Source organism: Pogona vitticeps, chromosome 7, assembly GCF_051106095.1.
Source record: "Pogona vitticeps strain Pit_001003342236 chromosome 7, PviZW2.1, whole genome shotgun sequence".
NCBI lineage: Eukaryota > Metazoa > Chordata > Lepidosauria > Squamata > Agamidae > Pogona > Pogona vitticeps.
In genome coordinates this window covers 23,850,802-23,866,090 of record NC_135789.1, presented here as the reverse complement: position 1 = coordinate 23,866,090, position 15,289 = coordinate 23,850,802, and the positions used below count along the sequence as shown (strand labels likewise).

General features: G+C 50.7%; 1 protein-coding gene across 6 annotated transcripts in view; it reads left to right on the top strand.

The window, feature by feature from the left end:
• The window catches only part of AP2B1 (adaptor related protein complex 2 subunit beta 1), a 50,968-nt gene extending 38,924 nt beyond the window's left edge, over positions 1–12,044 (top strand). For all 6 annotated transcript variants that reach the window (XM_072978329.2, XM_072978328.2, XM_072978325.2 and 3 more), the window contains 4 exons: positions 940–1,024; positions 2,116–2,202; positions 7,541–7,695; positions 9,398–12,044. In XM_072978329.2, coding sequence (XP_072834430.1) covers positions 940–1,024; positions 2,116–2,202; positions 7,541–7,695; positions 9,398–9,472 — 402 coding nt within the window. In that variant the 3' untranslated portion in view covers positions 9,473–12,044. The remainder of the gene's footprint in view (positions 1–939; positions 1,025–2,115; positions 2,203–7,540; positions 7,696–9,397) is intronic.
• The last annotated feature ends 3,245 nt before the right edge of the window (positions 12,045–15,289 follow it).

Here is a 15,289-nt window from a genome sequence, read left to right as displayed (position 1 = left end):
CTCACAGGCGCCCTTGGTGGGGACGTTGGAGAAGGGCCTTCTCGGTGGGTTCTCCCAGAGATTCTGGAACTCCCTGCCACTGGAGGCCAGACTGGCCCCATCTTGGCTGGCCTTCCACAAGCAGGCCAAGACCTTTCTCTTAAAGACTGGTGGTCTGAGAGGAGTTTTTTTTTAATGTTGTACTCTGTTGTTTTTAAATGTGTTTTCCCTACTGGTTTTATGGTCATATTGTGTATCTTTTTTATATATATAATACTGTGCTTGTTTAAGTCTTTTAAAAATATAGGCAAACTTTCAGCTTTTAAATCTTGCCTTCTCATCATTGTAAGCCACTATGGGTCCTTTTAAGGAGAAAGGCAGGGTTAAAATATTTTAAATAAATGATCTCATATTGCCATATACAGTGGTGCCTCGCTTAGCGAGTGCACCGTATAGCGATGTTTCCGTATAGCGATCCCTTTTTCAGGATCGCTGTACGGAAACATACCCGATCTTCGCAATGGGGAAAACCCGCATTGCGAAGATCGGGTATTGCGGCGGCCATTTTGGAGCCGCCGAACAGCTGTTCGGCGGCTCCAAAATGGCCGCCGGAAGCCCGGAAATGGCTGCCGGCAGCTGTTTTCACGCCCTGCCCTCGCTTAGCAAGGGCGCGAAAATGGCTGCCGGCAAGGGGAATCCTCGCTGAACGGGTAAGTAAGCAAGGTATTGGAACGCATTAAACTAAGTTTAATGCGTTTCAATACCTTTTCCCTACCCGTTTAGCGACGATTCCGCATAGCGAGGGTTAATCCGGAACGGATTAACCTCGCTATGCGGGGCACCACTGTATATGGCAACAGGGCATATAGGAGTCACGAGATTTCCATACAGGGAACTATTATGATCCCTTGTTAAGTCTAAAAGGAAACACATTGGGTTTTTCTCTCTCTTTCGGGACAGGTGGCAGTGAAGAATAACATTGACGTCTTCTACTTCAGCTGCCTTATCCCCCTCAATGTCCTTTTCGTGGAAGACGGGAAAATGGGTGAGTCGGTGCCTTGCGTGGCAGCGTGTTTGTCCTTCCGTAAACAGCCAGTACGACGGGTCGAGATCAGCGACGTGAAAGGGGACATGAAAGAAGGGCCAAACGTGGGCAGTCCATGGGACTCGGAGCACCGAATGGGGCTTTTACAAGTTCGGATGAAAACCCTGAATGGGTTCATTGCCTTGTCACGTCAAGGTCCCTGGCTTCCCCTGGCAGAGGGGTGGTGGTGCCCTTTCTAGGAAGCTGGAGCAGCCTACAATGTTGCGCTGCTTGAGGCAAAAGGGGAAGACATCATCATCTCCATCTACACAGACCCTTCCTAGTCCCTCAGACAGAAGCCCAGTGGATGGGCCTCGGGTTTTTCTTCTGCGCAGCTATGGGGTGGAGGCTGGGGGTCCTTCAAGCTGATCAGTGTATGGGGCACCAGGCAGAGTGGCGCAGGCACCACCGGCTGCCCCCCCGTCCCCTGCTGCCTGGGGCTGAGGGACAAGCTATTTCGGAGGGCTGCGCCCACGATCTTCTCACGTTTCCCCCAAATTGCTGTAAAATGGGAACCTCTCCCCTTCCAGCTCCCCTTCCAGCCTGCAAGGGGGTGGTTATCCTTTGCTGTGTGGGTCCCGTCCTGTCTTCTCTCCCTCCAAGGCCTCTTTTAAAAAAGGCCTTTCAAAACGAAACAAGAATGGCAGGCAATCATTTCAGGTTCTCCTTTTTTTTTAATAAGGGTTTCTTGGTCTAAAATGTGGAGTGACGGGTAAGAAAGCCTTTAGTCCTGCAACTTTCTGTTGTAGCGGGCAGCCCCTGGTCTCGGCGTAGCGTCCAAGAAGCACACGCATGGGACTACGCAAACACACACTATCTGTGGCCCTCCAGGAGCTCATCCAGATCCTTGGGACGGTTCTTTGTCATAAACACGCCCGCCTCTTCCGGAGAAAGCTGGTGCTTCCCTGTTTGGTGGCCTCCGCTTGGTTCTCTGGAGTGCTGGGTTTCGGAGTCCCCCGGGACTCCCCTCTGCAGACGTCTGGGAGGTTGGAAGCCGCAGTGCAAAAAAAGAAAGCCAGAAAGCTCACATTCCTCTTTTTTTCCTCTTCCAGAGCGCCAAGTCTTTCTCGCGACCTGGAAGGACATTCCGAACGAAAACGAACTCCAGTTCCAGATCAAAGAGTGTCACCTGAACGCCGGTGAGTGCCAAAGACTTTTTTTTTTTTGAGGAGCTTTCCTTGTAGGATGCGGTTGGAGGGGTGGCTGTCGGGTTCTGCGTGCGAGACCCAGCCGTTTTGGTACACCCTCGTGTTCGTCTCCGCTCCCTGACCCTAAGCCCCACCTCGGTCGTGGCTTTATTCCTTCCAAGTTTGGGAGCGGGACTCTGACCCTCTTCTGCCCCAAAGCTCTTCACAGAGTCCTTGTCGCTCCGGGTGCTTCATATGGGAGGACCAGCACGACGCACTTCACTGCCCCTGAGGGATGTTCAGTTATCTCTGGCGAAGCTGCTTTGGTCATACAGTCCAGTGTTGATAAACAGGCGTCCTGTGACAACGAGGGGTCAGGGTGGGGGGAAAGAATCTGTTTGGAATGTGGAACTCACCACCACTGTATTTTCTCTGGCACATTTTGTCTGCCTTGTGACCTGTCAGTCTTAACTATTTTATGAAGCCATGCTTTTTTTCCCTCTTGCTATGACCGAGGGGGACACTGAAGCCATGAGAGAGCCATTCCCCTAGGTTGAATGAAGGCATTGGGGGGGGGGTCTGGATTACGTGGAACCCCCTTTTCTTTCTGTTTCCTGTCTGCACGGTTATCTCTTTTAAACCAGCTCCTGTGTGACTCCGTAGGGAGCAGGGATTAAAACATCCCTGCAGGGTTCCTGTGGACAGGGCCGTCCGTGATCAGCAGCCCAAGCAAGGATGATGATGCAGGAAGAGCAGTATGGTATAGTGATTAGAGTGTTGGAATGAAGAAACCTAGACATAGACCTATAAACAAAAGGCTGAAGCTTTGCACTACGGCCCACTGTTGATCGGAACAATTCACGACTGTAAAATTTCATACCTTATATGACCTCTTCCCCCATGTTTCCATTTCTATACACCTTCATTTCTATTAAGAAAGCCCTGTGGCTTTCATAACAGAGTTTGTCCATCTGTATCCCCTCCCTGCCCGATTATGTGTTTTCAACTTCAGGCTTCCTGCAACCTTTTTTTTACTATCCCCCCCCTCCTTCCAATGGATTGGAGTTGTTTCTGTATAATTTTTCAAAGCTTACTGGGTCCCAGTTGCGTGCATTTATTTACGCCGAAAATCAAAAAGGGGAAAGGACGCTCGGGTCCCTAGTTTTTCCTCCTGCAAACAGGAACACAAGCAGACGGTCGCGTTCACAGCTTCATAGGATCCAAGCTGGGGATTTTAAAAGAAGTATCTGTTCATGTGAATTCCTTTTCCGTCCCGCTCGGATCTCCCCGGTTCAGAAAGCTGCGCCTCCAAACCCCGGTTTGCCTCTTTTTGCCAGCCTGGGGAGACATCCTGATCTCAACCGGAGCAACTATCATCCTGGCAAGTCTGATTTCCAGCAGAAAAGCAAGGGCAGGGGATCCACGAGGAAGGGCCGGCTGCCTTTATAATGGCTGGGAGAGTGAAGCATCCACTCCAGAGATCAGGGGAGCCGATAAAACGAAACAGGATCTTGTTTATCAGAGATGACCCACTTTCCAGGCACGCAGAACCAAGAGGGAGCACTCTTTCTTGGCAGGATCCTCCCTCTCTCCCTCCCTCTCTCTCTCTCTCTCTCTCTCTCTCTCTCTCTCTCTCTGCCCCACCTCCCTATAGATCTACTGTGTTTCAAGGGTTTACACCAGTATGACCTCCAGAGAGCATTTCCATTGCCACTACAAACAGCCTTGGTTTTGCCTTGTGGGTCCCCGTCCTGCTCCCTGTATTTCTGAGATGCAGTAGGGCCCCCATATCTGTAGTCGATTGGTTCCAGTCCCCCATCATCATCCCCCCCCACCTAAGCCTCAAATGTGAGTCCTCTTAAAAACAAGTTTTTCCTCCCCAGAAAAAGAGGAGAGGTGTGGGTGGAGGCTTCCAAGCTGGGAATCGAGTCTGGGTCATTGAAAAAGAAGTCGTCAGTGCAATTTAAGTCCGTCTTCTGACTTGAGTCCCCTGCCTCTCTCCCCCCCCCCTCCCTTTATCGCTGTGCACACACAAACACCCACACGAGGGCAGCAGTGGTTGAGATGGGATGGCCACACAACCTGAGCGGACCCTGGCTGCCATCTGTACCTGCCGATGTCCATTTGCTTCCCTTTGGGGCTTCCTGGTGGCCTGCTCTTTCATCCTTCCCCATCACCACCCCGGATCCCGGGGCCACCCACTTCCTCCGTGACAGGGTCCCCCATCCGAGGACCGCCAGAATTTTTGAAACGTTGCCCGCAAACTGGGCCCGTAGCCCTCCGTGGCCGGTGGCTGGCCAACGTTTCTCTGCTCCGCGTCGGAAAAGCAGCCTCTAGCCGGAGGGAGTCCGGGCAAGGCTGTGTTCGAAAAACCCCACCGGGTGGCCGGTGGACCCGGGGGGGGAGGAGGCAGTTGTGTTGTGTTCACTCAGAGACTTTGGAACAGCTTCCCACTGTAAAAGGGGAGGCTGGAAATGAAGAATGAATCCGCGCTGGGGTCTGGCCACACCATACCCTGTTTCATATGCAGGAGGGTCCCTGGAGCTGAAGACGGAATGAGTCGGACCCGACTTGGTGGAGGGGAGACAGTTTTTAACACGTGGCACTTCCTGAGTGGGGCGGAAAGTCCAGAGTGAGGGCACCGGGAGGGCGACGGTCCGCGAGGGTGTTAGGCGGTCCTGTCTCGGCCCCTGTGGGTGCTTGTAGGTGAATGCCACCAAGCCTGAGCCCCGATTCTTCTCCGGTGTTGGCGCCTACGTTCGGTCCTTACCCTCGTTCCATGTTTGAGTGATGATTGATCGCCCCTGTTCCAGCGAGGCGACAAAGGTCAAGCCCTACAGAGGGAGCACCGTTTAAGGGTTAGAGCCTTGGGCGATCTGGGTCCCAGTCCTTAAAACTGACCCGTGTCCCCCCCATACGTCAGAAGGTGGTTGTGAACAGAAAAAAAATGGAGAGGAAGCATACCTAAGCAATAAATACAAGCCAGCAGATTTCTGAAAATTGCTGTTTAGAGTCAAGGGGAGGGAAGCAGAGAAACAAGCCGACAAAGAACCGGTGTTTCTTTCCTTTTTTTTCCCTTTTTTTTTCTTTGTGTGTCAGGCACGGCTGGGCGACGTTGCTTAGCAACTTGGCTCCTTCCTGACGGAGCCGCCATCAGCCTTGGCATGGGAAGGGTGATGATGGGGAGGCGAAAGGCTGGCCTCCCTGCCTGCGAACGAAAGAGGGGGAAGTGCCAGCTCCCCAAAGCAACCCCTTTCATTGCAGGAAAAAAAAAGAGGAAGGAAATGGAGGTATGGAGGAGGTGAGGTCTCTGCCCCGGAGAGCCTACAATTGACACTAGGCTAAGTGGGCAGTTTACCTGGCAGAACCAGCCCGGTTGAACCTGCAGGATTCCCTCGGAGGCAGTGGGGTTTTCCAAGTTAGCCCACGGACAAGAAGGGTGGTTCCTGGGACACCACGTTCCCCCAACTGCTGGGTCGAATCCCCAAAGGGCGTGTCGGCCAGCGTGCCCTAAATCCCGCACAAGCTCCACCAGAGCCTCCGGGTGCAAAATCAGCACCCATCCCAAAGCGATGGGGATTTGAAGATAGACTGCCTTTGGATAGGGCAGCTCCACATAGCCCCCACAGTCTGTATCGTGGCTGTGCCGAGTCTTAAATAAGGAAAAGTCCCCATGTTGAGGTCTGTTAGCTCAGTGGTAAACCAAGGGAGAGACATCGTCTCCGGATGCTGTGGCCGTTTGAAGCTTTCGGAGTCGAGCCGAGCGCCCGGACCTTACTGGACTCGGCTTGCGCAGCCACGGAGGACGTGCCCGTCTGCTTGTCAGGTCTCGGAGCCGTCTTCTGAGTCTTTCGAAACTAGCGGATGGGCTGAACCCAGAATTAGTCCTGCTTAGAGGAGAATTGAGATTGATGGTCGAGCCAAGTGAGAAAGGTCCAATAAAACCTATTAATCTAAAACTCTTGCCATTTAGTGAAATATTATTGTGAGCTGGTTTTGGATTTCACTCTCTGGATTCTCTCTGACTGTCATTTCCCACCCGCTTTGCCCAGTCCACCTTCTGGGATAAAATGATAACGGGGGACGACGGTATTTTCTGCCATCACTGTTTTAAAGGTGTCTCGGAAGTCTGCTTTTTTGTTTTGTTTTTGTAGGAAACTAACATAATCACTGTTCCGAAAGTTAAATCTCTTTTTAAACTATTATCACAGTAGGACCCCTCCCATATCAGCAGAATAATTGGTTATCCACGGTCTGAAAATATTAAAAATCTTAAAAGAAAAATCCCAGAAATACATATTTCTACAATGGTCTTACTAGAACTTGACACTAGAGGGAGACAGAGACTGTGCTGTGTACAGTAAGGACCCCCATCTGCCAATCAGTATCCACTGATTTACTTATCCACTGCCTGAAAATACTAGATACTAAATACAGTGGTGCCTCGCATAGCGAGGTTAATCTGTTCCGGATTAACCTTCGCTATGCTGAAGCATCGTTAAACGGTACAGAAAAGCCCATTAGAACGCATTAAACATGGTTTAATGCGTTCCAAATGGGCCAAATACTCACCGTTCAACAAAGCTTCGTAATGGCCGGCAGCCATTTTCGCGCCCTCGCCTCGCTTAACGAGGGCGCGAAAATGCTGCGCGCGGCCATTTTAGGCCATTTCCCGGCTTCCGGCGGCCATTTTGGCCGCCGAACAGCTGATCGGCGGGGGTCGTTTTGCGAAGATCGGTAAGCGAAACGCTTACCGGTCTTCGCAAAGCGAATTTTTCCCTATGGGAACAACGTTGTGCGATCGCATTAGCGAGCCGAAAAAACGGATCGCTATGCGATTTAATCATTATACGGTGCACTCGTTAAGCGAGGCACCACTGTACAGTAATACTAAAAATACTCCCAGGGATATGTATTTCTGTGTATTTGCCAGGGCTGGCCACTAGAGGGAGCCAGAGACCATGCAGTGTAGTGTGTTCGAAATGTCTGTGTGTGTTTTTTAAAAAAATCTGTGGGAGGTTGGAACTGATCTCTCACTGCGGTGCTACTGTATAAGTTTCATTATAGAAATACATATTTACACGATGTCATTACCAGAAACACTACTAGAGGGCACCAGAGACCACGTTATTTATAATGTTCACTATTATCCACTGTTTTCAGCATCTGCGGGGGGCTTGGTGCCAATCTTCCCACAGATGTGGCGGCTCTGCTGTATTTTATTTGATCCTGCTTGCCCCAATCCTGGCTTAAATATGCTCCAGCCGAAGCTGTCCGGGCCAGCCATCCCGAGCCATGCATGTTCTGGCATTAACATATCATCTCACAATGTTCCTTTCTTTCCTCAAAGACACAGTTTCCAGTAAGCTCCAGAACAACAACGTGTATACCATCGCCAAGAGGAATGTGGAAGGCCAGGACATGTTATACCAGTCGCTGAAGCTCACCAACGGCATTTGGATTCTGGCCGAACTGCGCATCCAGCCGGGCAATCCCAACTACACGGTATGGGTCTCCTGGGGAGGAGAGGGCAGCGGGGGAGAAGGAAGACGTGGCCTTGAAGCATCTGCCTTTACTACACATTCCTGGGTGAAGACTTTCTCATGAGGAGAAGGGGTGTCAGCCGTTGCGTTCCGATCCGAAACCGATCCTCTTCAAAAGGCCATAAATTGTGTAAAACTCTGCTCCCCTTGGGGCTGTGAACCGGATTCGGGTGAATCGCATATTCTGAACCCGCTTCGCCCACCTGGAGTCAATTCAGGTGTCAAAATGGGAGTGGTTCGTTCCAGGGCCAAACGACGTGAATTCGCACACCGGTTCGGATCTGGTCTTCGGGTTTGATTGGGATCAAATGGGTTTGATCAGAGCCCAACGGATTCGGCCGCTTTGGTCGTTTTCCCAAACATGAACCTTTAAAAGTGGCTCAGCCCTCCAGTTTCCCAATTTTGGTCGGCCCTTGTGTTCAAAGCCGTTTCTAAAAGGGAATGCGACCCATAAATGAAACGGTCATGGGTCCCTTTTAAGCATGCTGACCCTAAGAACATATTTTATAAAGTCACTGCTACTAAATCTAGTAGGACCCCCTATCCACGGCATCAATATCCGCGGACTCACTTATCCACTCTGTGAAAATACTAAATAAAAAACCCCAGAAATAAATATTTATAGCTATTTCCAGGGTGTAATTACCCAAACTGGCCATGAGAGGGTGCAAGAGACCATGCCAAGTATAGGGTTTGATATTTCCACATTTTTCAGCATCGGCGGGAGGGTGTGGAACCAATCTCCTGCGGGCACTGTGTTCCTATGGTACATAAATGTATCTTCATCCCTGTACCCATCTGCCATTGTGATGGACAACTTTTAAAAGACTATCTGGGCTCCAGTTGCTTGGAGCTTCTGGAAGAGGGCTGCTTTATGGGCTGAGCGCCTTCGGCCTTGAGGAATAGCCGGACTTTAGATCATACTCAGATGTTGGGAAGGAGGAAAGGGAAGCAAAAGAGGGGAACGACAGCGCCTGCTTCAGCCATTCCCACCCAAACCTCACTGATACGGGGGCAAAGGGCCCCCCACCTTGCAGGCAGCGCAGATAAATCTTGTCCACTAGAATTAAGAAAGTATTTTTTTAGTTTGGCCAGTAACGAAAAGACTAAGGATCTGCATTTTATTTTGGAATCTCTGTAGGAAAAATAAAATAAAGGATGATTGCTTTCAGGGGTTGGTGGTGGGGAAGATGCTAAGCCTTCAATGCTTTAATTTCGCGTTGCTTTCATTTTAAATTATGTTCCATATCTTATGTTTTAATACAGTAGGACCCCCTTATCTGTGGGCTCCATATCCGCTGATTTGCTTATCCGCTTCTCAAAAATACTAAATAACGCCCCAATACATATTTATAGGTTTCCATGGTGTAGTTATCAGAATTGGCCACCAGAGGGAGCCAGAGACCATGCAAAGTATAGCGTTTGATTTTTCTGTGTTTTTCGGCCTCTCCAAGGAGAAGCATTGGCACCGATTCCCCCATGGATACTGTGGTCCTACTGTATTATTTTCACAGTTTTGCAACCCACCTGAGATCCTACAGCGGAGGGCGGGCTATAAACCTTCAAATAAAAACAAAATAGCGAGGCCTGGATGTTTCCTCTCATACCCTCTCAGGGGTGCATGCCATCCTCTCAAAGTAACTTCCTCTCTTTCTGTCCTGCAGCTTTCTCTCAAATGCCGAGCCCCGGAAGTGTCCCACTATGTCTACCAGGTTTACGATGCCATTTTGAAAAACTAGCCCTCCGGAGCCACCCGCCACCTCAGCACGGAGGGGCCAGAGGGAACGGGGCCAGCTCTGCACACTCCACCTTCGCCTTTCGTTTGGTGCAGGCTAAGAAAACTCTCTCTCTCTCTCTCTCTCTTTCTCTTTCTTTCTGTGGGGGGAAAAATCCGCTCTGTTATTGTGTCTAAGGCCCCCACCCCACCCCGCGCGGGGTTTCCAAACCGAGGTAGGAAGTCCGTGTCCGTGTGCTGGTGACAGTAGGGGAAATGTCTCGTCCGATCCGTCTAGCATCCGTGAGAAGTCTGTAACCACTGTGCGTCGCCCGTTTCCCCATCCCCCACCCCTGCGGTCCCGCCACCCCGCGGCAAGGTCGCCCGTTGGCTCCTGTCGTCGGCTGTTCTCCGTCTCCTGTGCCAACCGCTTCGTGTTTTCTAAAACCACTGTAGGATTCTAGTCGATATTTTGCAATCTGCACCCTCCGTGGCAAACACACCGATGCGGCCGGTCCACACACAAACACTCTCTCGCTGCACTTTATTATTATTATTGTTGTTGTTTGTTTTTGTATTGGTGTACTTCTGGTTTTCTTTTCTTGATTTGTCGTGAACCGGCTGTTTGAAGGCAGACGGGGCTCAAGGCGGTTGAGGCACCCCCACAGAACGGATCTACTCCGCAGGTTGAACGGAAAAAAAATAGCGTTGGGTCTCTTGCTTTGGGCCTTGAAACGTCTCCCATCTGGTACCTCTTCTTTTGACTCGCAAACCTGGCTCTTTTCCGTGCGTGAAATCCCACCAGCTGGGGGAAAAGGGGTCTCCCGTCTTGCGGGTTCCGTGGAAGCGGCCTCCGGATGGCCGGTGGGACTAAATAGGTTGCCGATCCTGCCTTGCCCGCCCAACCTGTGTCTGCATGAACCACAGATTAATTGCGGGCACTGCGCCCGTTTGAGATGGTTGGCCAAATTGGGAACCCGTGATGTGAAGAGGGGAGATAGAGGAAAGGTGGGAGGAGGAGGAGGCAGAAGGAAGGGGCCTGAGCCTATGCCAGCAGCTCCCAAGATGTGTTTGGGGAGCCCCCCAGAAACCCCCGTGGGCTGATTGTTCCCTGTGTCGTCTTCCCCACTCATGGGTCCAAACCTCCCTCTGTTAGGGGACGGCTGGTTTCCCATCTTTCCCCTCTTTCTGGAGACTCCGGACAACCGTGTTCACAGGAGGCTTCCTTCCTCTGCCCTTCTGTGGTTTCCTTCCTTTAAAAATAGGAAGATTCCGCCTGGTTTTCACGACAGCCCTCCGAGGATGTGCAGGACGGAAGTCAGGCATGCGTTTCTTGTGGCCTTTCCTCCCCCCCCCTCTCTCTCTCTGGAAGGTGGCTGCTTCTTCTTCCCCAAGGGCGGTTAAGGTGCAGCCCTTCTAACGTGTTGGACTACAAGTCCCAGCACCCCTCGCCACCGCCTCTGCTGTCAGGAGCTGATGGGGGTTGTAGTCCACCGACACGGAGACCGCCCCCTCTTCCTACCATACAGCACCTCGGCGTTCTGCAACGAGCCGGATCAGGCGGTGCTCCCCATGGGAACAGCCACCCCCCGCGGGAGTGTTGTCCACCTGAGACCACCATCCAGACCGGCATTTTTAGCCCTCCAACTCCTGTGTCCACACCTTGAATTTTTTTAATGTGCCGGAAGCTGTTGGGGTGTGTGTGTGTGTGTGTGTGTGTCCCTGCCATGATGCCAGATTCCTTGTTTCGATCGACCACCCTGATCAGAAGGTCTCTTTTGCCCAAGGGCTTTTGGCTTGTCCTCTCCCAAATTTTGCACCGCAAATCTGTCGGCTGTGCCCGGCGCCGTGGAGTGCCACGAATCGGTGGCTCCCACGCAACTGAGTCAATAAGGTCTTGTGGCGCAACTTCAAACTGAGCTGCGAGGTGGCCGAAGGCTGCGTTTTCCAGCGAGGAGGAGAGTTGGCACGCTTGCATTTTCCACTCGGGACGGGTCACTCTATGGCATCAGGATCTGTGCGCTTGGATCCAGGTGATTCGCTTTTTCTGCGTTTCAGGGGTCTGTGTGTGTGAGGGGGAGAGAGAAGCAGGGAGTCCCCGTTTCTCCCTTGGTTGAAGGGGGCCCCTTCCGGCCCCCTGGAATCCACATTTTGGAGATAAAGCGGCTTGGAGCGGGTGGCTCTGCCCCCTCCGACTTTTGTCCCGATACCTAAGAACGTTGAAACAAACTGGGAAAGTGTGGCCTTCCAGATGTCAGACTACAATCCCCATCGCTCTCTGCGACGGCTCCAGAATCGAGGAGAGGCCGTTCGCGTCACACCTAACGTTGGCTGAGCAGTTGCAGCCGGAGTCGGTGAAAACGGCAGGGGTGGGCTCGGATCGCTCCGAAATGTCTCCCGTGTCCAGTGGTGTGATCTTTGCATGCTGTGAAACGGGCCGGAGGGTGCTCTTTCTTTCTCTTTTCTTTGCTCACTGGGGTTGTCATTCTGTCATTCAGAGCTCTTTTGATTCAGTGGGGTGGGAGTGGGTGGGGGGTGTCAGGGGAGAGGGAAATCCAGCTTTGCCTTGTCTCACCAATAAATGTAATTTACATGAATCAGCAGCCTCGTTTTTCCTTCAGAAATGGGGGAAGCAAAAAAATGGCTGGAAAAATGGGGGGGGGGGGGGAGGTTTGCAACACTCTCCTGATCCTGAGATCTCCACACTCCCCACTCCCCCCGGGAAGCTGGACAGACCATCGTAATTGGCAAGAAATGATATAAAGTCCACTTTGGGGTTTGACAAAGGGGGTCTTCTTAGTGCCAAGGGACTCAGAGCAGAACTGTCATTGGTGTGCCTTTGAACGGAAAGGTACACAAAGGTAGGGACACCCCCCCCCCTCTGTGGGATCAGTCTCCACAGTGGCACTTATCCATGGTCTGAAAACATTTAAAATATGAAAAAATCTAGAAAAACAATCATCACATTTATTACCAGAACTGGCCGCTAGAGGGAGCCAGAGACCATGCTATGAATAATCATTAGTGAAGAATACATAATGCCCTCTAGCGTGCTCTACTGGCCAGTTCAGGTAATGCATGTGAAAATAATTTTCATGTTTTCCCCCCCTTTTAACATGCTATCTTTCCTATCTATCCAGTGTTTGCTATTTTCTGCGGTTTTCAGTATCTCCAGGAGCTTGGAACCAATCCCCCGTGGATATGGGGGTCCTACTGCATACAGATTCATTCTTTAACAATGTCTGTGCGGGACTGGAAAACTCTTTACCCCGATATCTTTGGTCCCAGTGCTGGCTGGATAGTTCAGTGGTTTAGGACTCTGGAACCAGAGGTGGGGGTTTGATTCCCCCACTGTGCTTTCTTGATGGCTGGATTTGATGATCCATGGGGCCCCTTCCAGTTCTACAGTTCTAAGACAATGGTGATGATGATGATTATAGAACTGCTGGATAGCTTGGTGGTTAAGGCATCTAGTCAGGAGTTCAATCCCCCCCCCCTCTTTGATGAGGGCTGGACTGGATTGTTCCTCGGTCCCTTCTAGCTCTGCAGTTCTAAGATTTATTATTATTTTGGACTTCTCCAAGACTCTCAAACCCAAAGAGGAACTGGAATGCAGCCCTGACCGGGGGAAAGAAAAAGCACTTTCTGGATCCTATTTTAATCTCTTAAATCTTTTTTTTAATGTGAGCAGAAGATTACATAATTTACAAGGCACACAAATAAAAATCTGGTTGCCTAGAAGGAATCAAGCACACCAATGCAGGTTTTCGGGAAGTGGAGGACCGGAAAAAGCATGGATGCTTCACACACACACACACTCACAAATAAAATGGGCTTATGAACGGGCTTCATGGACCATACCTCCCTGGTTGCCAGCCATATGCCTGTTGAAATCCCACTTTCAGATATACTTCCTCTGAGCCTGGAAGTTCTACTTAGCAGCTGGCAATTTGCTCCGTGCTGGAATTCAGCACCAAAGACCCACCAACTGGAGGCAGATGGGGGGGGGAAGTATTTTTAAATGAGAATTCAGTAGTGGGTTCACTGGTAAATCTGTCAGTCGTTGGTTTAAATGCCGGAGCAGCTGGCTTCAGATTGCATTCCGCGCCGTCCGGTTTGTTTTCCGGGGGATAATGGGTAATGTTTAAGAGTGTTGGACTGGGACGTCCAGGTTAAACTTGGATCATCATGCTGGACTGGAGGGTTGAAGTGTGGAAGCCACAACCCTTTGAGCAGCTTTGAGGACAGATGGGCTATAACGCCCCCCCCCCATTTGAATGAACCTCTGTCTCATCCCGTATTGCGAAGCTTTCCTCTATTCTAGGAGAAAAAAGGCACGCAGCTGCTGTCAGGGCCTCGGAAATGCTTCCTTGGTTTGAACCCCAGGGAGTAGCCCGAGAGAAAAAGAGAGGGCTGGGAAAGGCTCTCTGAACTGATCGTGCTACCTATAATTTCCCCGCCAATAAATGAAACCTGTCCCGGAAGGCAGTGCATTGGAATAGATGGTTTGATCCGTCACCATTGCTGACAGTTGCTGTGAGAAGGGAGGATCGCACAGAGTGGGCAAGAGGGCAGGATTCATGACACCGGGGTGGTCGGAGGCCGGCCTGTGCGATCCACACGCCCATTTGTGCCCGCTTGGCACCGGGACTGGCCTTCGGCTTCAGAAGCTGTTACCCATCGGCTGCCCAAAGACCTCCTCCCAATAATCCTGATATGCCGTCTCTGCATTTTTTAGCTTAATCCCCTCGTCTACGAGACTCTGGCTGTCACAGCCGGTTCCAAAACCTTGCCGTGTCGTGCCGAGGTGCTGTGTGATTTTTATAAATTAAAATGGCTTAAATTCGCCATTGGTCAAGGGCTGATGGTGCCGTGACCCACCAGTTCGTGACATTTGCTGGGAATCATGGATGGGAGGAGAAGCTGGAGGCAGTGGGGAAAGAGGAAGGCCGCCAGGAACAGGGACGGACCAAATGATGAAGGAAGCCACACAGCCCTGGGCTGGGAACACCATGGGAACGACAGGTCCCCGGACTCACCCGTTCGTAGGACGGCCATCATATTGAAAGCACACCTCTAACGCAGGTGGGGAAATGGAAGAAAATGATCAGACGTTGAGAATGCCTTCTTTACAAACTCCGGAAACACACTAAGGGGTTAATTCTTGACTGGTACAGCCTCTAATAAAAAAAATATATATGCTTTTAACAAAATGGGCTTTAATTTGCAGATGGATGTCCTAAGAATGTTGCATTGTGTAGGCGAGAGGGTTCTTCGAGATGTAATTTCCAGGTTGCTTCTCAGCCCGAACAGAAGCCCTCCTGCAGTTGAGAAAATGCCTGAAATAACCACTAAAATTGATAAACCGACATGAAACGGCCTTAGGCACCCTTAGAAATTAAAACTACCTAAGCACTCTACCCGTCGGCCGGGCATCACCCTGGTCTAACCTCTTCTGCAGAACATGGAAAGCGCTCTGAAATACAAAGTCCAGAATCCACCACGCCCAAGCCTGCTTGGGGATACTGGGAATCGTAGTCCACAGAAGCAGCTTTCTCTTTTTTTTAAAAGGAGAGGATTCTGTAACTAAAGAGGCCCTCAAGCGACTGAATCACAGCGGAACAATTTCCCCTGCGGAAACCGGGAGGTTTTCTAAAGAAGAAAGTTTAATTAAAAGGACCATTTATATGTTTCTTTTTTTAAAAAAAGGAGAATGGCTTGCTAAGGAAAGGGCAAAACGAAGTTGCAGGTTTGCATAAAATTTGCACCGAATAACAGGTCAGAATGCAAACGGAGGATGAACCAGCTATTAAATGAAGTTGCCATCAGCCTAAAAGTACGT